The sequence below is a fragment of the Aulonocara sp. 'chitande type north' Nkhata Bay genome, linkage group LG23, assembly GCF_057382095.1.
Source record: "Aulonocara sp. 'chitande type north' Nkhata Bay isolate Kocher_YH1m ecotype deep benthic linkage group LG23, A_spYH_male_GT1.1, whole genome shotgun sequence".
Taxonomy (NCBI): Eukaryota; Metazoa; Chordata; class Actinopteri; order Cichliformes; family Cichlidae; genus Aulonocara; species Aulonocara sp. 'chitande type north' Nkhata Bay.
In genome coordinates, this window is record NC_141365.1 from 22,702,929 (window position 1) to 22,728,671 (window position 25,743).

Genomic DNA, 25,743 nt, shown 5'->3' on the forward strand with positions numbered 1-25,743 from the left:
GCCTTGAAGTTTTAATTTTTAAATTGCAAAAAAAATGCAAAAAAAAATAATGGCAGGTCAAAATGTATGTTGGTGCCAATCTTTGGTCCATCTAAAGGCCTACTTATAATGACAATCACATATTACTTCAACTGGTTTTTTGTGGAAATATTTAGTTTCGTTTTTTGGTTTTTGGGGCTTATAACACAGGGCGCTCATGTAATAACACTGGGATTTGAAGGGTTAAAACAACGAAAATATAATTAAAACTTTACATGAATATTTCAGGGAGAAGTAGTTTTACAAGGTTGGCTAATTTAAAGTGGAATAAAATATGGATATATGGTCTTTTTATGGCGTAGCTGAGAATGGTCCCTAGGGTGATGGGTGTGAGTTTTTTAAAGGATGGCAGGAGGGTTAATGCAGGCTGAACATCAGAGAGGAAAAATAATGAATCAAAACTTAAGTACCCAAACCAAAACTTTACATGTGCATCATGAACGAGTCACAGGGATGAGAAGGAAAAAGGACGAGTTGAAGGTGTTAGTAGGATGTCATTATCTTCTGATCAATTATCTCAATCTGCTCCAAAAAACCAAAACAAACAAACAAAAAAAGAACTTCTTACAAATGTATTTATGACTTGCATCTCTCTGAAGGTTTACAATGGCTAATTCTGAAGTGAGCCATTGTAAACCTGAAGTGAAGTGAAGACTGAAGCTCTGGAGCTGATCATCATCAAAGAAACCATCAAACAAGATGATAGAAGTTCTGATATTTATTCATTTCATTGTGAACAAGTGTGTTGTACTTGTTAAAACAATAGAACAGTTTCTCCATCCTGTTTTTGATATTTCACACCAGGTGAATGAAAATAATGTAATTCTAACATTTGTATTCATGTCCATGGACAGTATATGCTTTAATATCTGTGCCTTTAAACATTAAAAGGAAAGAAGAGGTGAGTTTCTATTTATACAGACTGGATTTATCCTCAAATGGATAATTTTCTTAAACTTCGGAACAGTTTAAAAGCAGGAATCAACTAAAGCTCAGCTTGTTCTGCAGCTTCTGACCGAATCTTGTGGTCTTCATCAGGTGCATTTTGCTGGGTTCTGTTTATAGGACTTCTTCTCTGGCTTGGCTTAAACTTTGATTGATCCACATTCCCCATGGAAAACGATTTGACTGACTGATTGACAGGACATATGATCAGAGGTGCAGAGTTATCATTATCATCATCATTGACCCCGGGACAGAAGAATGGGTAGAGTTTCCCGGTGAAGGAGCAGCCAGGAAAGGAGTAGACAAGAACTGCACGATCTATATCATAAAAGGAGACCAGACCCTCCTCATAATCCACAAACACCCCCACCTTCTCAGGATAAGACTGAAGCAGGAGATGGACTTCAGGATCCTCAAGAGCCACACAAATGTTTTCATATACTCCTACAGTCCAGTAACCTTTCTCAGGACTCGGTATGATTTCTTGTTTCCTGTTGACTGACTCTCTGACTACTCCTAAAGCCCATTCAGTCTTTTCTTTAACCTGAACTTCAAAATAAAATCTGCCTGAAGAGAAACTCTTCTTTCCTAAAACAACAAGCTCTTCAGAAAATCTCTCTGGGTTGTCTGGATGATCATTCTCCTCTTGACCACAGTGTACTTTTTTTCCATCATCAGACAGGATGAGATAAGGATGTGCTGTATCAGGATCGAGAGTCACATCCACTGCATACTGCTGGACCCTCTTCAGTTCAGCCTCAAACAGCTTCTTCATGTCTTTACTGAATATCTCCTTCAGCTGATCCACAGCTCTCACCACAGTCCCCTCATATGATGGTGGATGGATACTGACCTCTGTCAAGTCCTTGGTGGTTGGAGCAGCTTTCAGGGATGAGAAGCTTTGGAGGAGGTGGAGGTGATCTTTAGAGCGTGAGAGCTGCTCCAACTCAGAGCTTCTCTTCATCAGCTCAGAGATTTCCTGTTCCAGATCTGTGATGAAACCTTCAGCCTGTTTCTCTTTTGTTTCCTGTTTCTCTTCAATCTCCTTTATGAGCTCGTTCAGACGTCTGTCAACAGACTCCTTCAGAGCAGTGAAGACCTGAACACCTTCTGCTTTCTCTCTGTCTGCAGCATCTTTACTCATCTTCACTGACTCTTTGATCCCCTGAATCTTCAGTCGTCTCTTCTGGATCATCTGTTCAATTTCAGCCTCAGTCTCCCCCAGCTCTGCCTTCTTTCCTTCATATTCTTCTCTCAGAGGAACAAACTCATGAGTCTTGTGGTCAAAAACACAGCAGAGCATGCAGACACATGTCTGATCGTTCTTACAGAACAGCTCCAGAGGTTTATCATGCTTCATACACATCCTGCTTTCCAGGTTCTCCTCAGGATCAATCAGCTGATGTCTTTTCAGCCGTGAAGCTGTCAGGTGAGGCTCCAGGTGAGTCTGACAGTAGGAGGCCAGACACACCAGACAGGACTTCAGGGCCTTCAGTTTGGTTCCAGTGCAGATGTCACAGGGAACTTCTCCTGGTTTGGCAGCTTGTTGCTCTGACCTGCTGCTGCTGACTTTCTGCTGAGTTTCATGTCTGAACTGAGAAACCATCTCAGAGACAAATGTGTTGATGTGCAGCTCAGGTCTGGTCTGAAAGACCTTTTTACACACAGGGCACTGACACCTCTCACTGATATCCCAGTGTTGACTGATGCAGTTTTTGCAGAAGTTGTGTCCACATGGTGTGTAGACTGGATCAGTGAAGACATTCAGACAGATGGAGCACAGAAACTGATCTTCAGATAGAAGACAGCTGGCAGCAGACATGTCTGCACCCTGAACAAGAAAAAAAAAGAAAATTTGTTCATTTTTAAATTTATTAATTCACATAACACTACACTTATATTTTTCTTTCTTTAAATATAGGATTTACAGGCTCTTGGTTTAGAATTAATTAACTCATACAATCACATAATACTGTATTCTAAAATAATTTTGCACATTTTAGTTTTTCCTGTTATATTTATGATTTAATCTTTCTGTGTTTTCTGAGTTACCTTAGTGGCAGTTGCTCCAAGACCCTTGGTTGATGAGCTAAGAGGTGGAATAGGGGCGGAGCAAGCATATATGGAGACCTGCAAATTGGGTCATACCACAACTCTGGATCAATTTGTTATGTTTTGTGTGTTCTACCTCTTTTTGTGTGTGCACTATTTAAGTTTTGTTTAGGTATTGAGTTAGTAGAATTGTTTGTTGTCAGCTTTTGAATAGTGTTCTGTTACTTTGGCCCAAGATTTAGATTTTGCTGTATAATTTAACCCAAGGGCGTAGATTTGGCATGGACGGAAGGGACATGTCCAGCGATTATTGAATTGTCCCCACCAATAATTTGATCTCTTCGAGTAAAGAAAAACAAACCCGACAGAAAGAAGAAAAAAAAAGATCTGTCACCGTCTCATTCACCCAGCGGTGCAGAAAGAGCTAAATTACGTCCTCTACTGGAGTCCTACCTCATGTGACAAATATGGCCAATGTGATTGGCTGTGCCTTTCAGGGAGCTCTGTTTAGTTTTAGCAGCGGCAAGCCTGCGCTGCAAGGAGTAGAGGATGATGGCAGCAAAGAGGAAGATCCTGGATATAAGAAAGAAACCTGTAAGTCACTTAAAGCCAAGTTAACTCGTAAAATGTGTCCGTCATAATAACGTTACAGGCTATGCTAGGCTTTGGCCCACATCAGTCTAAAATTTTATGTAACCATGAATAACGTGTTTTGAAAACTAACTGCACAACAGGCAGCACTGTTAGTTATCTCAGTCTCCCAGAGCAGCATTTCTAATTTTGATTGAAACTGTCAGAAAACGGCAGCCTTGAGTAAGCCAGGATATTAGTTTACAGAGGCTGTTAAAATTATATGTCTAACGTTAAAATGTTGGTGACACAATAATTTCATCCTAATGGTACTGACATATTCATAGGGTTAATTTTTGAGACAAAATATCATGAGGTAGTCATGATTGTGCAAATATTCCACCTTGTAGTGCAGTTTGCACAAATTGTTTTAAAAATGCACTCACCCTACAAACATTACTGATGAGTCAAGATCTGCACAAATTGACAGAAACACTGAAGCAGCTACTCATTTTATTCTTATTGTCATGTATGTCCTATTTGTCAGGTGACAGAAGAACCAACACAAAGCTCAGAGAGCAATGGTGACACAAGATCACAGGTGAAGTTGGATGATGACTTGTTGGTTCATGACTGTATTTGAAGCACATGTGTGACTGCATGTATTTGGAATGCCTCACTGTTATTTATCAGGTGACAGAGGCAGCTCTGCCATGTTGTAGCTCGGACAGAGGTGAAGAGGCGAGGTCACAGGTGACTGACTGATGATTTGGTGCTATAGATTAACTAGTATTTATTATCATCATCATCCCATCATCCCAGTATCCTCGGCTGAGGCTGAAAGAAGCTTCAGTGCTCTCAGAAGACTAAAAAGATGGCTAAGGTTAACAATGACTCAAATGAGATTAAACAATGCTGCTGTATGTCCACCAGAGACTGGACAGTATAGATGTAAAACCAATATGCCAGCAGTTTATCTCAGTTAACGAGAGGAGAAGGCATGTGTTTGGCTCCTGTGGACATTGAGTTGTTGTGTGGGACATGTAGTCCATGTCTGTTGCTGTAACAGTAGTTCATGTTTAGAATAAAACATCCCAGCTCACTGACTTGATCGGGGCAATAGTGCCTAAAATGTTGCATAATTTTGCCGAGAGATCCTTTACTTTGTGGTCATCTTAGATGGACAAAACCCACCAGGTCAGTCAGTGTTCCCTTAGTGCTAATGTATATAAGAGATGTTGGTGTACTATAACTGAAGTAATGCTGTTAAGTCCTTAAAGTCATATTCTTTTATTATCATGATTGTATTTGAAGCTGGGTGAGGGACCAGACAAAGAGCGATTCATAAGACCCTTATGAAAAGGACACCGAGGGAACAGTTTACCCTGCCCGGGATAGGGTTACCGGGGCCCCGCCCTGGAGCCAGGCCCGGGGAGGGTGCCCGAGGGCGAGCGTCTGGTGGCCGGGCCTTAGTCCATGGGGCCCGGCCGGGCACAGCCCGAAGAGGAGACATGGGCCCATCCTCCCGCAGGCCCACCACCCGCAGGAGGCGCCATAGGGGTCGGGTGCATTGTGTGCCGGGTGGCGGCCAGGAGCGGAGGCCCTGGCGGACTGACCTCCGGCTGCCAAGACTGGCAATAGGGACATGGAATGTCACCTCTCTGGTGGGGAAGGAGCCTGAGTTAGTGCGTGAGGTTGAGAGGTACCGGCTAGATATAGTCGGGCTCACCTCTACACATGGCTTGGGCTCTGGAACCAGTCTCCTGGAGAGGGGCTGGACTCTGTCTCAGTCTGGAGTTGCCCCTGGTGGGAGGCGGCGGGCTGGGGTGGGTATCCTAATATCCCCTCGGCTTGCTGCCGGTACGTTGGGGTTTTTCCAGGTGGACGAGAGGGTTTGTTCCCTGCGCCTTAGGGTCGGGGAACGGGTCCTGACTGTCATCTGCGCTATGCGCCGAGTGGCAGTTCAGAGTACCCAGCCTTCTTAGAGTCCCTGGGGGGGGGGGGGGGGGGGGGGGGGGGGGTTGCTGGAGGGTGCTCCACCTGGAGACTCTGTTGTCCTGCTGGGAGACTTCAATGCTCACGTAGGTAACGACAGCGAGACCTGGAGGGGCGTGATTGGGAGGAACGGCCTCCCTGATCTGAACCCGAGCAGTGCTCTGTTATTGGACTTCTGTGCTAATCACAGTTTGGCCATAACGAACACCCTGTTCGAACATAAGAGTGTCCATAAGTGCACGTGGCACCAGGACGCTCTAGGCCGTAGGTCGATGATCGATTTTGTAATCGTATCAGCAGACCTGCGACCATATGTTCTGGACACTCGGGTAAAGAGAGGGGCTGAGCTGTCAACTGATCACCACCTGGTGGTGAGTTAGATCAGGTGGCGGGGGAGGACGCTGGACAGACCTGGTGCACCTAAACGCGTAGTGAGGGTGTGCTGGGAACGTCTAGCAGAGGCCCCAGTCCGCGAGATCTTCAACGCACACCTCCGACAGAGCTTCAACAGCATTCCGAGGGAGACTGGGGACATTGAGTCCGAATGGACCATGTTCAGCGTCTCCATTGCCGAAGCTGCTGCATTGAGCTGCGGCCACAAGGTGGTTGGTGGCTGCCGTGGTGGTAATCCCCGAACCAAATGGTGGACACCAGAGGTGAAGGGAGCCACCAGGCTGAAGAAGGAGTCCTATCGGGCTTGGTTAGCCTGTGGGACTCCGGAGGCAGCCGACAGGTATCGACAGGCCAAGCGGAATGCGGCTCGGGCAGTGGCTGAAGCAAAAACTCGGGTGTGGGAGGAGTTCGGAGAGGCCATGGAAAAAGACTTTCGGACTGCCTCGAAGAGATTCTGGCAAACCGTCAGACGTCTCAGGAGGGGAAAGCGGTGCTCTACCTGCACTGTGTATAGTGCTGGCGGAGCGCTGCTGACGTCGACTGAGAAAATTGTCAGGCGGTGGAAGGAATACTTCGAGGACCTCCTTAATCCCACTGACACGTCTTCCGAGGAGGAAGCCGAGTCTGGGGATGAGGGGAATGACCCGCCAATTTCCGGGGGCGAGGTCACTGAGGCAGTTAAACAACTCCTTGGTGGCAGAGCCCCTGGTGTTGATGAGGTCCGCCCCGAGTTCCTGAAGGCTCTGGACGTTGTAGGGCTGTCCTGGTTGACACGCCTCTGCAATGTTGCGTGGAGATCAGGGGCAGTACTTGTGGACTGGCAGACCGGGGTGGTGGTCCCCATCTTTAAGAAAGGGGACCGGAGGGTGTGTTCCAACTACAGGGGGATCACACTCCTCAGCCTCCCTGGGAAAGTCTATGCCAGGGTGCTGGAAAGGAGAGTTCGTCCGCTAGTCGAACCTCGGATACAGGAGGAACAATGCGGTTTTCGTCCTGGTCGCGGAACACTGGACCAGCTCTTTATCCTCTCCAGGATACTTGAGGGTGCATGGGAGTTTGCCCAACCAGTCTACATGTGTTTTGTGGACTTGGAGAAGGCATTCGACCGTGTCCCTCGGGGTGTCCTGTGGGAGGTGTTGCGGGAATATGGGGTGTCTGGCCCATTGCTACGGGCCATTCGATCCCTATACAACCGTTGCAAGAGCTTGGTTCGCATTGCCGGCAATAAGTCGGACTCGTTCCTGGTGGGTGATGGGCTCCGCCAGGGCTGCCCTTTGTCTCCGGTTCTGTTCATAATTTTTATGGACAGGATTTCTAGGCGCAGCCAAGTGGCGGAGGGCTTTCGCTTTGGTGGCCTCAGAATCTCATCTCTGATTTTTGCAGATGATGTGGTTCTGTTGGCTTCATCGGGTGAGGGCCTCCAGCTCGCACTGGAACGGTTCGCAGCCGAGTGTGAAGCAGCGGGAATGAGGATCAGCACCTCCAAATCTGAGGCCATGGTTCTCAGCCGGAAAAGGGTGGAGTGCCCACTCCGGGTCGGGGATGAGTTCCTGCCCCAAGTGGAGGAGTTCAAGTATCTTGTTCGCGAGTGATGGGAGAAGGGAGCCGGAGATCGACAGACGGATTGGGGCTGCAGCTTCCTCCGAAGGGTGGCTGGCCTCTCCCTTAGAGATAAGGTGAGAAGTTTGGCCATCCGGGAGGGGCTCAGAGTAGAGCAGCTGCTGCTCCACATCGAAAGGAGCCAGCTGAGGTGGTTCGGGCATCTGACAAGGATGCCCCCTGGGCGCCTCCTGGGTGAGGTGTTCCAGGCATGTCCCACCGGGAGGAGGCCCCGGGGCAGACCCAGGACACGCTGGAGAGATTATATCTCTTGGCTGGCCTGGGAACGGTGGCTGGGGAGAGGGAGGTCTGGGCCTCTTTGCTTAGGCTGCTGCCCCCGCGACCCGGCCCCGGACAAAGCGGATGAAGATGGATGGATGGATGGATGGATGTATTTGAAGCTATTTTTACTTTTGTATGATACCTGATTTATATGGAATATGGCTGAAGTAAACATAAGTCTAAAATACTTAGTCAGTCATTTGTTTAATAGTAATTTAACTAATTTAACAAAACTATGAATTTTAAGTTTAAATGGTTGAAAAGCATGTAGAATAGCATATGCAGGGAAGTATATTTCTCCTTTTTTATCAAGAAGCAAAGACAAAAAGGAAAAAAAAATAGAAACAGGGCAGGGTTCGGTGGTTGAATCATCCGTCCCCACCAATGCCAAAACCAAATCTACGCCCTCAATTTAACCACATTTGTTTCGGGGTTAAATAAAAAGCCTTTTTTGGGGGGACTTTAAGGTTAGGGTCAGGTTAGTGTTTGGGGACTATAATCTGATCATCGTTAGGGTTTGGCATGTGGTGTGATGCTGTTTCCACATCTCAAAAATATGACATTACAAATTTAAGCCCAGATCAAATAAAGGATCATTTTAAACTGTGAGTCATGCAGAGCTACTGTACACACTGTACTTCCTCTCACTTCTTCACAATAAAATGAATCCGCTGCTTTGCTTTTATTGCAAAACAGCTAAAGCAAATAGAAACAATGAGTACAGGAAGTGATGAGTAAGCAGTAATAAAGCAGGCAGACTGAAGTCCAAATGCAATTCACTTCCAAAGTCCAAAGAAGTGACAGAGCTAAATGTTTGCACAGTCGATCCGTAGATGAATGATCACGTTTCTATTGGAACCAGTGTGACTGTGACGAGTCAGCATGAAATGAATAGAGTGTTGAATGTGATCAGCTATACTCACTGCTGTTTGTAGAGACTCTGCTGTGTTGTTGAGGAAAATCTGATAGACTCAGTTGAATCTCTGCCTCTCCCTGCAGGTGTGTCAGGCACAAAGTGGGGAGCTTATCAGACCCTGAAATTAGAGATTTTAACTGTAAACGTCTTTTCTCTGTCCAACAAATGTAATCTGATCAGTGCTGCTATTAAATCAAGTCTTATTTCATCATTTAGAAAAAATGTGAAACACACCAGCTGCAGCAGTGTTACAGTTATTGTTCCTGACACAGAGAGAGTTTAAGTTTTAAACAGCGTGATCATGATATCTGTACTCACCAGTGCTGGACAGAAGCTCTGCTGTGCTGCTCAGAAAGGCTGGATGAGCTCAGTTTAAGGTTCCTTTGAGGAGAAACAGATTTGCTGAGCAGCAGCTCTCGCTTTAAGTTTCAGGTCTCGCCTCTGACACTGAAGCCCTCGTCTTTCAGGTGTTGCTCCACCTCTGACAGGTGGTGGGTAAGGTAACACTTTATAATACGCTCAATGACAAAGGGTTTAATTTCCCTAGAATCAAGTGGAATTTCCATGTATTTTACTTGAAACTACAATGTACTTGTTTGTACCTAGAAAAACTTAGTGGTTTATACACTGAAAATAGGGGCTAATAATTACTTATACTGCATAATGCTGACTCTCTGTGTTCTGTCCATTAGAAGGAGTGAATAAGCAATTTTAAGTGAGTGAGTATAGGGGTGGGATTTAATAAGTTTTCTTCGTCCCACTCCTTTTTCAGGCAATTTTTGTTTTTTGTTTTGTGCATTTTATGTTCAATATAGGTATTTGTTGTGCCTGGAAATGAACAAATAAATGAATGAAAAAATGAATGAAGTAGTACGTAACTTCTGAGTATTTTACAGGAAAGCAAACAGAAATGATACTATTAGTCATTTTATGTAGGGACTGAGTAATTTTTAAGTAGTGTTTAAATAATTTATTAATTAATTTCAGGTTTCAGTGGAAACAACAACAACAACAAACAGAAATTCTCCCTCTTATGTTGTAAATACACTGTAATTGTACAGGAACAGGTTATATTGTGTAATGTGTTTTTATTTTTGTGTTATGGGCTGTATTGGTGTACATCAGGAATGTTACACTAATCAGTTTCCTCTACATCTCTAAAAAATGTGATTTGAACTGTGTCCCTTTTTCCAACTTAGAAAAACAAACAAACACTAGAAAATATTACTTTTCAATTCAGTTTCAAATGTACAGTGCCAAATCACAACAAACGTTGCCTCAACATGCTTTATATCACAATATAAAGACCCTACAATAAGTCAAAGAAAACAGAGAAAACCCCAACAATCATATGACCCCAATGTGAGCAAGTGTTTTGGTGACAGGAGGAAGGAAAAACTCCCTTTTAACAGGAAGAAACCTCCAGCAGAACCAGGCTCAGGGAGGCGCGGTCATGTGCCGTGACCAGTTGGGGGTGAGGGGAGGAAGACTGGGACAAAGACATGCTGAGGAAGAGAGCCAGAGATTTATAATAACTAATAATTAAATGCAGAGGTGTATAAACACATACTGAGTGAAAAAGGTGACTGAAGAAGAAACATTTCACACATCATGGGAATCCCCCAGCAGCATAGACCTATTACAACGTAATTAAGGGAGGATTCAGGGTCACCTGATCCAGCCCTAACTATATGCTTTATCAAAAAGGAAGGTTTTGAGCCTAATCTTAAACGTAGAGATGGTGTCTGTCTCCTGATTTCAAACTGGAAGCTGGTTCCAAAGAAGAAATCAGACTTTTGAGTTTTCCAGATAGAGTGGTCAAGGCTGGGTGTCAGGCTTTCAAATAAATTTAAACTCTGTCTGGGTCTCGTGGTTGATTAATATCTTAGAGTGGAAGATTGCTGCCACACCCCCTCCTCGGCCTGCACTTCGAGGATTCTGAGAATTAGTATGACTCAGGGGTATTGATTCATTTAAGCTAACATAATTATCCTGCTGTACCCAGGTTTCTGTCAGGCAGAGTAAATCACTTTGTTAATTACTTATTAATTCATGTACTAACAGACACTTAGAAGAGGGAGACCTAATGTTTGATAATCCCATTTCACTGTTTTAGAGAGCTGCTGCACCCAGAGTGGGACGAATACTGTCTCTCCTCACAAGACCACGTTTCCTCCAGAAAGTTTGCCAATTATCTATAAAGCCCACATTGTTTTCTGGACACCACTCAGACAGCCAGCAATTTAAGGAGACCATGCGGCCAAGCATGTCACTCTGGGAAGGGGACCAGGAAAACCAACCAAGTCCGACATTGTTTTGGCAAAATTACACAGGATTCAATATTAATTTTTAGTGATTGTTGTAACCAGGTGTCATTACTGCTGATGTGAATTTTAATTTTATGGAAGTTATGTTTACCCTTAGCCAGTAGTGTTAGGTTGCCCTCAGTGTAGCCTATTTTGGCTGTTTGTGGGTGTGTAGCAGTGTAGAGCAATAGACGGGATGGTGGTGTTCCGGTGGTTTCTGTTTAGACCATGCTTCCTCCTCACTGTCACCCTGCTGTGGGAGATCTAATGGTTGCTATGCTACCTTCAACTGCACAGACTACAGGAGCCTGGCGAGCTACAGGTATTTCAAGGCTGTGAAGCCAGGACTCCAAATCAGTGATCCTGGCCTGCAGCGCTGCAAACAGGTTATATTTATCACAAGTATTGTTATTACTAAAGGAAGTCAAGGAGTAGCAAAGCATCTGACACACTGAGCAGGAAAGTACAAGAGGGACAGGTGAAGAAGCCATACTGCTAGTGAATCCTATAGACAAAATGAATGAATGTTGTGAATATAATTAGCAGATGAATCAAAGGAGACTGTGCTACAGAAAAAGCCTTGAAGATTACACTATGAAATAAAACGTTATCTATGTTTGTTTGTTTGTTTTAATTGGCTACACAGATGAGCTACACAAAAACACCACTGTGCTCTGTAACAAAAACATGAAATGGTAGTGTACTGTGCAGAGAGCTCTCGGTTTGGGGCATTATAATGGTGGAGCCAAATCAAACTTGACCATGAGAAAAGTGAGGAAGACGAGGAAGATTCTCTGGTTCTTCTCTCTGATGTATCTATCAGATAGATACATCTACTACAAACTGTCTCTTGTAAGTGTATGATAATTTTGACTGTCAAAGACTTTTAATCTAACCAAAGACCATGAATTTCTTCTTTTAATTTTTCTTTTCCCCCCACAAAACACCAATATAATTGTTAGTATTAAACAAGAGAAACTAAATTAGATCACGTGGAAATATTTTATTAATTAAGTTTTACACAATAAGAGATTAACAGAGTTATTGGTTTGGTTTTCATCTTTCGGGGTGTCAGAACATCGATGACAGCATTTAAAATGAGCTGAAACAGCTTTGAGACAAACTCAGCATCGACTCTCAGACAGTACTGCGTTTCACCACTTATTATACACACAGTATTTACTGAGGTGCTGTTTCATTCAGTGTATTTAACAGTCAGGGCCTCAGTGAGAAATGAGAGCGCTAACAGCAACAGCAGAAAAGAACTACAGCAACTATTTCATTATTCTCCACTGAAACAAAACTAATGTCTGAAAACAGAGAGCAGGTCGGGCTTCCCTCTGCATTTTAAACTTTATTATGCTTTTAATTTAGAGGGCATCATCTTATTCAGAGTGAAACACAGCAACAGCTCTGATGACCTGAATAATCATTAATCAAATACACGCATGAGTTTAATGGTTTAAATAATGCACAGCAGCAGTGACAGTGCTGCCCTGGCTCAGAGCGCCCTCTGCTGGATTTTTACTCCAACTGCTGCATTAACATTTACATTTAGGCTGAACACCAGAGAGAAAGAGTAATGATTTAAGACTTAGCTAGCTAAATGTTTAAGTACCAATACCACAACTTTACATTAGCATCATGAACGAAGGACAGGGTTGAGAAGGAAAAAGGACGAGTGGGCCGTGGGTGTCATTGTGTGCTGATCAAGTATCGCAGTCTTGAAACTAAACATAAAAATGATGGTACAAATGCATTTATGACGTGTATGATAGTTAAAATAATATTACTGATTCAAAACAGCAGCTCATAGTCCTGTTACTTCAGAGGTAAGATGACTAAAGTTCAGCAGCTGATGATCATCAAAGGAGACGATAAAAGTTCAGATTTATATTTATGTGATTATGAACAAGTGTGTTCTAGTAGAACAGAGGAACAGTGTCTCCATCCTGACTTTGATATTGATATAACACCAGGTCAATTAAAATAATACAATGTTAACATTTGTACTCATACGTGTGCCTTTAAACATTGAAAAAAGAAAAAGAAAAGGAGAGTTTCTATTTACTCACACTGGATTTCCTCAAATGGATCATTTTCTTCAACTTGTAAACAGATTAAAAAATAAATAGAAATCAACTAACGTTGAACTTCTGCAGCTTCTGAGTGAATGTCATAATCTTCAGAAGGTGCAGTTTGCCAAGTTCTGTTTATAGGACTTCTTCTTTGTGTTAGTTAAAATAATGAGCTTAACCTATAATTGATCCAATTTCCTCATGTAAAAAGATCAGACTGGCTGATTGACAGGACAGATGATCAGCGGCGCAGAGTTGTTACCATCATCATTATTACCGGGACAGAAGAATGGGTAGAGTTTCTCGGTAAAGGAGCAGCCAGTAAAGGAGTAGATAAGAGCTGCGTGATCTACGTCATAAAAGGAGACCAGACCCTCCTCATAATCCACAAACACTCCCACCTTCTCAGGACGGTGAAGAGGAAGATGGACTGGAAGGTTGTCAAGAGCTATAAAACTATTTTTACCTAAAATTACTGTCCAGTAACCATTCGCAGGACTCGGATTGGGGTCTTCCTTCCTGTTGATTGACTCTCTGACCACCCCTAAAAACCATTTGGTCTTTTCTTTAACCTGAATTTCAAAGTATAATCTGCCTGAAGAGAGACTCTGCTTTGCTAAAACACAAACACCTTTAAAAAATGTCTCTGGGTTGTCTGGATGTTGCTTCCTTCTATCACCACAGTGTACTTGTTTTCCATCATCAGACAGGATGAGTTTCGGATGTGCTGTATCAGGATCAAGAGTCATATCCACTGCATACTGCTGGATCCTCTTCAGCTCAGCCTCAAACAGCTCATATGATAGTGGATGGATACTGACCTCTGTCCAGTCATTGCTGGTTGGAGCAACTTGTAGGCATGAGAAGCTTTGAATGAGGTGGAGGTGATCTTTAGAGAGTGAGAGCTGCTCCACCTCAGAGCTTCTCTTCATCAGCTCAGAGATTTCCCCCAGCTCATGTCTGATCTCAAACACCGTTTTACACACAGGACACTGACACCTCTCACTGATATCCCAGTGTTGACTGATGCAGTTTTTGCAGAAGTTGTGTCCACATGGTGTGGAGACTGGATCAGTGAAGAGATCCAGACAGATGGAGCACAGAAACCGATCTTCAGATTGAAGACAGCAGGCAGCAGACATGTCTGAAAGAAAGAAAATGAAATTATTTTATGCACAATTCAGTTTTACTCATATTTAAAGTGGACTTGTTCTGCTTTTACTTCCTTCTGTCTCATGTCTCCTCTTCCGGTGGTGGATGGTCATGTTAAACACGACCAACACTCAGTTTCACAGGGTTTTTTTACTCTTAGATCCATATGAGGACAATACCAGCCATCTGTGTTAGACAGGATCATTAGTTTGAAACAAGAAATCAAATGGGTGATGTTGAATGTTGTCAGCGTGAGTGCCCCACAGGTTCGATGTCAGTTAGAGACATTCTGGAGTAACTTGGATAAAGTGGCAGAGAGTGTCCTCAGTGGGGAGGAGAGTGGTGTTTAGAGCAGACTTTAATTGACATGTAGGTGAAGGAGGCAGAGGTTATCAGGTGTTGGGCAGGTATGGTGTTAATGAGAGAAACGAGGAAGGACAGATGGTGAAGCATTTTGCCAAAAGGATGGAAATGGCTGTGGTGACCATGTACAAGAAGAAGCTTGGAGACGATGGCTCTAACAAAAAGAGTCAGAATGACATGAACAGAGCATTGAATCATGAACGTGATCAGCTGCACTCACTGCTGTTTGTTGTGTTGTTGAGGAAAACCTGATCGACTCAGTTGAATCTCCGCCTCTCCCTGCAGGTGTGTCAGGCACAAAGCAGTGAGCTCTTCAGACCCTGACATTAGAGATGAAAGGTTTTAAATGTAAACTTCTTTTTCTCTGTACAACAAATGTAATCTGTTCAGTGCTGCTATTAAATCAGCTCCTATGTCATCATTTAGAAAAAATGTGAAACACACCAGCTGCAGCAGTGTTACAGTTATTTTTCCTGACACAGAGAGAGTTTAAATTTAAAACAGTGTGATCGTGATCATCTGTACTCACCAGTGTTGGACAGAAGCTCTGCTGTGCTGCTCAGAAAGGCTGGATGAGCTCAGTTTAAGGTTCCTTTGAGGAGAAACAGATTTTCCGCAGTGAAACTGCTGTGAAACAAAAATTTACTTTCACTTACTGTCTTTATATTTGTTTGTTTTTACTCCTAGTCCGTAATCCTGTGTTGATGCAGAAGTATTCTAAGTCATAAAGAGATGAGACTGAACATCTGGATTTTAAAACAGTGTGATCGTCTGTACTCACCAGTGTTGGACAGAATCTCTACTGTGCTGTTGAGAACGGCTGGATGAGCTCAGTTTGATTCTTGTTTAAAAGAAACAGATTTTAAAGTTCTTTCAGTTTCACTTTTCGAATTCTGATCCTGAAGTTCTGGTTTTTCAGGTTTTGTTCTGCCTCTGTCAGCAGGTGAGAGCTGGTGGCTAAGCAGAGACTTTTAATGTGATTATCAGCCAGAAACATTCAGATGTTTTCTTACGCATGTGAGTTTCTGCCTCTCACACAGATCTGACTTCATGTGTTCCTTTGATATTTCAGTCATGTTGAGCAGCTTTGTTTGGGTTGTTTTTCAAACGTGAAGGGAAATTTTTGCTGTCACATTTTCTGTTTGTTTTGACTTCTCAAATGTTGTTCAGCTCTAAAGCTGCACCATCATGTCAAGAAACCAAACAGATTCTCTCATGATTTGTGCAACTAATCATTTCCTCAAATCTTTACACGAGATGTCGGAGAGCAAAAAGACCTTAGAAACACTAAACCTGGATTTTTTTTATAGCAAAATTTGTCTCAACAGTGTTACAAATAAGTATGAGTGTAAACTAAGACAAATGACTGCAGTGATGTGTGTTTAACTTTAGAGGATTCTCAAACATGCTTAAATCCACACATAAATGCAAAGCAATTTGAGCACATGCAAAACTTCTTTTACAAATGTATACATCCAAACCCAAATAAACACTGATCAGTTACACACAATTTATTAAGTTCATCTTCACAAATCTGATAATTTTCTCTTTCATTAAACTTTCTCTGCGTACAAATGTATAAAACTACACATAACATCCTTTCTGCTCACTTAAAGCCATAATTTTTCAAATGTTTGTGTCACTATTTCCTCAAATGTAAGAAGACCAAACGCACACAGACGCATCCTCACAGAGAAGCAGCACTACCTGCATAGCATAAGTTGACCATATGTTACTGCTAGATGTATTAAATTATAAATTTCTGTTCTGTGCAATAGCAGGATTCAATGATGGAGATATTTCAGCCTTTATTTAAAAAGTCAGAGCCTTTAAAAACTGCTAAAGAGGTTTGATGAAGTCGTGTCCCTGTGGTAGCGCAGAAGCACCTCAGATATTAGAGGTGCAACGGATCACGGTTGATCCGAAATCAGCTGCAAAGCCAGCGAACCATGCATGCACTTTCTTCATTCTACAGATTGTGGCAGCCTAGGTGCAGAGCTGCAATTCTACACGTTGAATGAAGAAGCTAAGGAAGTGTTTGACACACAGTAGGATTGTTTCTATTTTGTTGTCTTTTTTTTCTGAGTCTCTTGATTCTTGAAGTCTATTTCTCGTTTATTTATTTAACGACACTTGCTACTGTGAAACAGCTGCAATTGAGCGGTTTCAGACCTTCCCCCCAACCAGCCTTATCTCTGCTGTCACAGATCAGGATTGGTGGAAGTGAAAGTAAAAGGGAAAAAACAGGGGTTGGTGGGGGGTGCAAAACGATTACATTAATGGAACTTTAAATTTATTTTTTTGTACCATGTTCACGATTCAAAATATTCAGCTGACAGAAATTTTGATGACTCAAATATTTAAGTTAGTAACTTATTTAATTCTCAGGTCCAGTTGGTCCAGCAAAATATGAAGCTGGCTCAGCTGATTGCCGAACAATCTCACTTGTGGTTGTTCTCTTACATCAACCTGTAGGTTAACCAGTCATGTTTTTGTGATATCATGAAACACATACTGAAAGAGAGAACACATGCATGAGTGAGAACACAACAGAGAGAAATGCAGACAATATACACACAAAGAGGACTACAAGGGAACAGGCCACAGGTGGGAACACAGCTGACACTAAACTGAATGATGGCGCAGGGGAAGCAAAACTGAACAGAATCCGATTGTTCAGGCTGACGTCACTAGCCGTGTCTGGGTCTAAACTCCGCTGCAGGTCCATATATCAAACGATCACTATGGCATTACTGAGAGTTGAAAAACTGTCTAAAGTCTTTCATCTTTAATAAAATGATCAGCGTTCTGCTCTACCAGGTGTAATAATTGAGTTTAACATCCAGGCATCCATGAAAACGGAATTTATGACATTTAACGGAGTTAGAAGTTAGCAGGGAGTTAGCTCGCTAGCTTCTATCTAAATACAATATAGCATGTCCTGACTGCAGGGTTTTGGAAACAAATTCAAACGTACAGCTCTGTTATCACTTCCAGCATAAATGAAGACAGAAAACTAAACAGCAGTGACGTTTGTAGGGTTACTGAAGTTGGGCTAGCTGGTATATAATGATGTGCTACGTGACCGCTAGCGACACAGCTATGTTAGCATAATATAAACAAGCGAACTTTTTTTCCCACTCAATAAAAGTTAACGTGAGTGTTCTCGGTGGTCAGGAACAAATGTAATCGCATGGCAGGATGCTGTAAAAGGACCAAACTTCAGCCAGGAGAACAACTGAGATAATCCATCCACAATACGAGGTTAGTCATTCATATACTGCTGCATGGGCTGGGCTGTAGTTACATCCTAAGGTTTTAAAAACTGAGCTTAAATAAATGATTAGCGGTAATAAACGCCGAGGGAGGTCAACAGGGATCACTGACTGTTTTAGGAGCTTTTTGAGATCAAATAGAAGAAAATACATAACATTAAACATGTTAACAACACAAAAGCCATATTAGACGCAGACTACTTTAGACCCGGAAGTAGGATTCGTCGCGTCATCACTGAACAACCGGATACACATGAGATAGAAGATTAACAAAGCAGGAAGTACAAACACTGAGAGCATGACTAAGACACGTGGGATTGACACTGGGACTAGGGAGAAAACAGACAGTCATGGGTTTGTGACCGGGAAGGCTGAAAGACAGAGACTATACTGTGGAAAACTGAGCTGAAGAAAAACTAATATAGAACTAGGACATAAACCATGACAAACACAAAAATTAGTTCAAAGATGTCTTAGAGGAGAAGAGAAAATAATTCCAAAATAAAGCCAACATGTGCTGCACAGTGAAGCTGGAATAAAGAAAAAACAGAGTGAAACACTGAAGCAGCTCTGATGAGCTGAATCATCACTAATCAAACACACACAATGATTTAAATGTTTTAAATAAAGAACTGGGCCTGGCTAAGAGCGCCCTCTGCTGCATTTTCACTTAAAGTGCTGCATTTTTGTCATCTTAATCCGGGCTGAACATCAGAGAGAAAAAATAATGAAAACTTAGCTGACTAGATGCAACTAAAGAATTGCATTTTCCAAATTTATTTATGACATGATAGATTTCATGCTACTGGCGTAAATGTGGGTCTTTCTAAAAGAACTGGTCTTGCTGTCACTTCAGAGGTAAAAAGGCTGAAGTTCACCGGCTGATTATCATGTGGATCAGGGAAATTATTTTACTGCTATTGGTAAATAATCATCATCATTACTATTGTATTAATAATATAATCTGCAGCATTCAGTTCAGTTCAGTTCAGTTCATTTTTATTTCAAACATTTCAAACATGTGCCTTCACAATCATTACAAAATATCATTCCATTATTTGTTTGAAAAGGAGTAGGCTGAAGTATTTACTTATTTGTCCCTACCCCCTCAAGTTTTACCTCTCATTCATTTAATTTTTTTTTGTCTTAAATTAAACAAACAACATATGAAACATATGAAACATATGAAGTAAAACAAAACATAACATACATAAATCAAAACAAGAAATTAGCAAGCCCCACCACAGTATAGTTTCTTTCATATAAAAAATACAGAATGTGTATATTTGCATATACACAAGTTATGGAAAAACAACAAACCAAAACAAAACAAAAAAAAAACAAAAAAGAACCGCAACACCATTTCCAGCAACATTACCGTCCTGGGTTAACCCCGTTTTCTTCATTCTTATACTTATTTAAAATTAGGTTTTTATATTTTACTTTAAACTGTTTTATGTTTTGACTGTCTTTTATTTCTTCTGTTAGACTGTTCCATAATTTAACTCCTGCAATTGAGATAGACATAGTTCTTAAAGTTGTTCTAGCACTTTGTATTTTTAAATTCCATCTCCCTCTTAAGTTATACCCACCTTCTCTTTCTATGAACAATTTACAGATTTCTTTGGGAAGCAGTTTATTTCTTACTTTATACATTATCTGCGCTGTTTTAAGCTTCACCAAGTCTTGGAATTTGATAGCTTGCATTTTGACAAAGAGTGCATTTGTATGGTCCCTGTACCCTACATTATTTATTAATCTAATGGCCCTTTTCTGTATTATAGTTATTGTTTGTGTGTTACTTTTGTATGTGTTTCCCCAGACCTCTACACAGTAGCTCATATATGGCAGTAGTAAAGCACAGTATAAAATGTGCAGTGCTTTCTGATCCAACATATGCTTTGCTTTCCCCAGGACGGCAATGCCCCGTGCCAATTTCCCCCGAACATAAGTAATGTGTGGCTTCCAACAGAGCTTGTGGTCAATGATCACCCCAAGAAATTTTATTTCATTTACTCTTTCTAAATATACATTGTCAACACATATTTCTACTTCGATATTTTTCTTTTGGTTTCCAAACAACATAAATTTGGTTTTATCTAGATTCAATGATAATTTATTTATATCAAACCACTTCTTTAATATCGTTAATTCCTGTGTGATCATTTCCAAAACCTGTGGCAACTCCACACCTGAACACAGTATATTTGTGTCATCTGCAAATATTACAAACTTTAAAATCTCCGATACTCTGCAGATATCATTTAAGTACATAATAAACATTTTTGGACCCAGTACTGAACCTTGAGGTACTCCACAAGCTATATCCATCAAATTAGATTTATATTCATTTATTTGTACATATTGTTGCCTATTCCCTACATAGCTTTTTAACCATTCCAAAACCACTCCCCTAAACCTGTACTTTTCCAGTTTTTTTAATAGAATTTCATGATTAACAGTATCAAACGCCTTCTTTAGATCTAAGAAAACTCCGAGCGCATACCTCTTATTATCCATACATTCCGTTATCTTTTCCATTAAATCTATCAGTGCCAAAGCTGTTGATCTGTTGTTTCTGAACCCATACTGACTATCTGTCATTAATTCATATTTTTCCACAAAACTGTCAAATCTTTTTATGAAGAGTTTTTCCAGTATCTTAGAGAACTGGGAGAGTATTGACACTGGTCTATAGTTTGTAAAATGATGTCTTTCATTGATATTGCATTCAGAGGTTTAAACAGTGTGTGTCTTTCAGAAAGACTAAGTTGCAGGCAGGAGTTGACAGGAAGTTGCAGAGAGTTTGCAGAAGTGAAAGCAGAGTCTAAGTTATTCTGAGGAGCAGGTTAGACGAGGCTATTTGAATTACTGGGTTATTCAAACTGTCTGTTATACGTTTATATTCTTTTATTAAGCTTTTAGTAGAGGTTCTTGATTAAAACATTTATTCAATATAGTACATATAGTTTCAGTTAGGTTGTTACACATAAGGATGAGCCTCTGTTCTGGTGAAAGGTCAGAAGTGCAACGGGTGAGATGAGAGAGCATGTAAGGTCAACACATACACACACATACATTAGTTAGACTCATTTATAGGTGAGAAGTTGGTCATGTTTGTCTCTGGAAAGAGGAACAGCGTCTGGCAGGATGTGGGGCTCATGTTCCAGACGATGTTCTTTTAAACCGTGTTAAAAGGCATTGTGGTTTTAATTGGACGTATGTATATATTCTGTCTGTGACGTATGAATGGGCGTCATTAATTCAAACCCTGATGCTATAAAAATCTGTGTATGCTTTGATTAAGTCGAAGATCAATCCCTGTCTGCGTACAGACTGGTTTTCCCACGCGTGCATTCATTAAAATCAATTGTTTGACCAAGCTCTGGACCATAGTTGTTTGTACTCTCCTTCCTCAATATGTGAACCTTAACAATCATCAAAGAAGAAATAAAAGTTTAGAATTGTATTTATTGTATTCTGAAAAAGCATGGTGTACATATTAAAAAAATATTTTCAGAAACCCTGATTTTGATATTTAAGAAAAGGTGAATGAAAATAATAAAATATTAACATGTTTCCTCAAACGTGTGTACAGTATATGCTTTAATGTCTGTGCCTTTGAACACTGAAAGCAAAAGGAGAGTTTCTATTTTGTTATGTTGTAATCATTTTTTCAACTTGAAAACAGTTTAACAAAAACTCAACTGACTCGAATCTGCAGCTTCTAACTGTATATCATGATCATGATCAGCAGCTGCAGTTTTCTCAGTTATGTTTTTTATGACTTCTTTTCTGTGTCAGCTGAAAGGTTGAGATGATTCTGTATATGGTCCAGTTTCCACATGGTAAACTATCAGACTGACTGATTGACAGGACAGATGATCAGAGGTTTAATTTTTTTTACCACAACTGTTCTCATCATCATTATCAACATTAACGTTGGGACAGAACAATGGGTAGAGTTTCTCAGTGAAGGACCAGCCAGTAAAGGAGTAGATCACATCTACATCATCTACATCATAAAATGAGACCAGACCCTCCTCATAATCCACAAACACCCCCACCTTCTCAGAACCACGCTGAAGAGAGAGTGGGACTGTGGGATCTTCAAGAGCTCCACAAATGTTTTCATATGCTCCTACTGTCCAGAGACCATTCGCAGGACTCGGTGTGATGACTTCCTTCCTGTTGACTGACTCTCTGACCACTCCTAAAACCCAGTCAGGCTTTTCTTTAACCTGAACCTCAAAGTAAAATCTGCCTGAAGAGAAACTCTGCTTTCCTAAAACAAGACGCTCCACAGAAAATCTCTCTGGGTTGTCTGGAAGATCATTCTCCTCTTCACCACAGTGTACTTGTTTTCCATCATCAGACAGGATGAGATAAGGATGTGCTGTATCAGGATCAAGAGTCATATCCACTGCATACTGCTGGACCCTCTTCAGCTCAGCCTCAAACAGCTTCTTCATGTCTTTACTGAGAGTCTCCTTCAGCCGACCCACAGCTCTCACCACAGTCCCCTCATATGATGGTGGATGGATACTGACCTCTGTCCAGTGCTTGGTGGTTGGAGCAGCTTTCAGGGATGCTTTGGAGGAGGTGGAGGTGATCTTTAGAGCGTGAGAGCTGCTCCACCTCAGAGCTTCTCTTCATCAGCTCAGAGATTTCCTGTTCCAGATCTGTGATGAAACCTTCAGCCTGTTTCTCTGTTGTTTCCTGTTTCTCTTCAATCTCCTTTATGAACTTTTTCAAACATCTCCTGAGAGTCTTCCTCAGAGCAGTGAAGACCTGAACACCTTCTGCTTTCTCTCTGTCTGCAGCATCTTTACTCCTCTTCACTGACTCTTTGATCTCCTGAATCTTCAGTCGTCTCTTCTGGATCATCTGTTGAATTTCAGCCTCAGTCTTCCCCAGTTCTGCCTTCTTTCCTTCATATTCTTCTCTCAGAGGAACAAACTCATGAGTATTGTGGTCAAAAACACAGCAGAGCATGCAGACACATGTCTGATCGGTCTTACAGAACAGCTCCAGAGGTTTATCATGCTTCATACACATCCTGCTTTCCAGGTTCTCCTCAGGATCGATCAGCTGATGTCTTTTCAGACGTGAAGCTGTCAGATGAGGCTCCAGGTGAGTCTGACAGTAGGAGGCCAGACACACCAGGCAGGACTTCAGGGCCTTCAGTTTGGTTCCAGTGCAGATGTCACAGGGAACTTCTCCTGGTTTGGCAGCTTGTTGCTCTGAGCTGCTGCTGCTGACTTTCTGCTGAGCTTCATGTCTGAACTGAGAAACCATCTCAGAGATGAAAATGTTGATGTGCAGCTCAGGTCTGACTTCAAATGCCTTTTTACACAAAGGACACTGACACCTCTCACTGATATCCCAGTGTTGACTGATGCAGTTTTTGCAGAAGTTGTGTCCACATGGTGTGGAGACTGGATCAGTGAAGACATTCAGACAGATGAAGCACAGAAACCGATCTTTCGATAGAAGACAGCTGGCAGCAGACATGTCTGCACCCTGAGTGAGAAAGAAAAGAAAATGATTTTATTTTAAATCGCAGTCACATTTAAAATGAACCTATTTTGCTTTTCTTTCTCTTCTGTCACATATCTCCCTTTCCAGTGGTGGATTTTCGCGCTAAAAATGACCAGAGTTTCAAATAATTGTAAATGTACCTGTTTTTATACAGCTATATATCCGGTCTTTAAGTCTGATGTCGTTAGCTGTTTCCGGGTTCAAACTCCACTTCAGGTCCCAAAGTCAAAAGAACACTGCAACATCACTGAGAGCTATGAACTGTCTAAATTCTTTCATCTTAAATAAAGTGATTAGTGTGGCTGCTCTACCAGGTGTAACCACTAAGTTTAACATCCAGGCATCCATGAAAACAGAATTTATGAAGTTTAATGGACTTCAAAGTCAGTAGAGAGTTTGCTCGCTAGCTTACACCTAAACATAATACAGCATGTTCTGACTGAGGGATTTCTGAAAAATTAAAACGTACAGCTCTGCTACCACTTCCGACATAAATGAAGACAGAAAACTAAACAGTAGTGACGTTTGTAGGGTTACTGAAGTTGGGCTAGCTGGTATATAGAAATGTGGCTAGCTACACAGCTATGGTTAGTATTGTCATGGGCTGGGTCTATGACTGAGCATTTTGAGTTCATTTTGTATTTCTAATTTCTTATATTATATTGAAAGTATGAAAAGTTCTTGTGTTGGTATTATTGGTTAGGATTTAGTTGAATTTTTATTGCAGTTTAGGTTTTCATGTGTAAATCTGTTCTTGTCTCCTGTGTCAGTATGTCAGGTATTTCTTGTCTGTGTGTTTCATGTTGTCAAGGCAGTGATGTTATGTCTACGTCTTTCCATGTTTCCTGTTACTTTTCTCTGTGGTATCATGAGGTTCATTTGTGTCAGCTGTTTCCCTTTGTCAGTGTTTTCCAACCACTGCGACCTGGTGTGCTGTAAGAAATGATCAGCTGTGTCTTGGAAGATTATCTGGTTCCGTTTGATTAGCACTCTAAGTCAGCGGTCCCCAACCTTTTTTGCGCCATGGACCAGTTTATGCCCGACAATATTTTCATGGACCGGCCTTTAAGGTGTCGCGGATAAATACAACAAAATAAAACTAGTACCGGTACTGAAAAAAAGAAGATTTATTCATAACACATGTGAAAAGACCCAGGAAAATAGAGTTAACGATAAAAACGATAACAAAATAACGCTGAAAACCGATAAAAACCCTGAAAACCATAAATTTCACACCTGAACCTCAACTCTCGTGGCCCGGTACCAAACGACTCACGGACCAGTACCAGTCCGAGGCCCAGGGGTTGGGGACCGCTGCTCTAAGTGACAGGCATGAGTAACTGGCAAAACAATTACATTCTCCACTAGGGGGCAGTAACTACCTGCTCTAATTAAATGAGCTGCCACCTGCCAGTGAAACAGAAGAAGATGAAGAAGAAATTACATAATAGTCTTTCTTCGAGTCAGACAACACAGCGTGTAATAGCAATAGATAAATATTTGAAAAGAAAAAGTAGCCATCCTGACCCGGGTCCTGGAGAAAATTCCAATCCATTTTTTCTTTTTTTTTCTTTTTTTTTTTGCCTGTCCCGTTTGGCTCTTTTGCCATCAGAATTGTTGTCTAAAGGCAAAGAAAGATGCCCAACGGATTTACTTTACCAAATTGACCATCCCAGCCTTGCCATAATGGTCCATTTGATTCACCTTTTATTGTTTATTTTATTTTCACTTACTGAATATGGGACAGACTTGACTGGGGGAAAGAAGGAGAGAAAGAAAGAGGGAAAGAGAAACAGCTGAGAAGAGGGACGGGGGAGAAGGGCAAAAACCAAAAACCAACAGAATGAGCAGAAAAAGAAAAAAAAGAAGAAAAAAATGCATATATCAATCACCTGGGTCACCTGCTGAGAAAGAAAACAGAAAACAAGCAGAAGAGAACAAGAGTAATAGAATAAACAACATCACAATGATATATGGGAATATGACAGTAAATACTAAATATTAAACATTATTGTGCAGCACATAAGATCAACAGAACACAGTGTGCTTTGAGGTAGGAGCCAAAAAGGGTGTAGTTTGTGGGTGTGATCACCCGTGTGTACACCTGTGAGCATGGACGCGTTTGTTTTTTGTTTTTTAAAAGGTTCCTTCATGTAATGATCTGCTAGAGGGTGTGGGGGGGCCACAGCCCCGTCCTCCAGGGCATGAAGCAGGTATGGAGGAGATCAAAACTCCAG

General features: G+C 41.6%; 2 protein-coding genes and 2 pseudogenes across 2 annotated transcripts; all 4 read right to left on the reverse strand.

The window, feature by feature from the left end:
- Nucleotides 1-791: 791 nt before the first annotated feature.
- Nucleotides 792-2,815, reverse strand: LOC147301721 (E3 ubiquitin-protein ligase TRIM21-like). Its single transcript, XM_086282533.1, has one exon. The coding sequence runs from the start codon at nucleotides 2,804-2,806 to the stop codon at nucleotides 1,025-1,027; it is 1,782 nt and encodes a 593-aa protein (XP_086138659.1). The 5' UTR covers nucleotides 2,807-2,815; the 3' UTR covers nucleotides 792-1,024.
- An 8,088-nt stretch (nucleotides 2,816-10,903) lies between these two features.
- LOC147301722 (uncharacterized) lies at nucleotides 10,904-11,588 on the reverse strand (annotated as a pseudogene).
- Nucleotides 11,589-12,093: 505 nt separating this feature from the next.
- Nucleotides 12,094-16,613, reverse strand: LOC147301723 (E3 ubiquitin-protein ligase TRIM21-like). The gene is made up of 3 exons (XM_086283636.1): nucleotides 15,220-16,613; nucleotides 14,911-15,010; nucleotides 12,094-14,513 (listed from the first exon to the last, which is right to left on the reverse strand). Exon 3 carries the CDS (start codon nucleotides 14,315-14,317, stop codon nucleotides 13,388-13,390), a length of 930 nt encoding a protein of 309 aa, XP_086139762.1. The 5' UTR covers nucleotides 14,318-14,513; nucleotides 14,911-15,010; nucleotides 15,220-16,613; the 3' UTR covers nucleotides 12,094-13,387.
- A 5,208-nt stretch (nucleotides 16,614-21,821) lies between these two features.
- On the reverse strand, nucleotides 21,822-23,479 carry LOC147301724 (E3 ubiquitin-protein ligase TRIM39-like; annotated as a pseudogene).
- Between the last annotated feature and the right edge of the window lie 2,264 nt (nucleotides 23,480-25,743).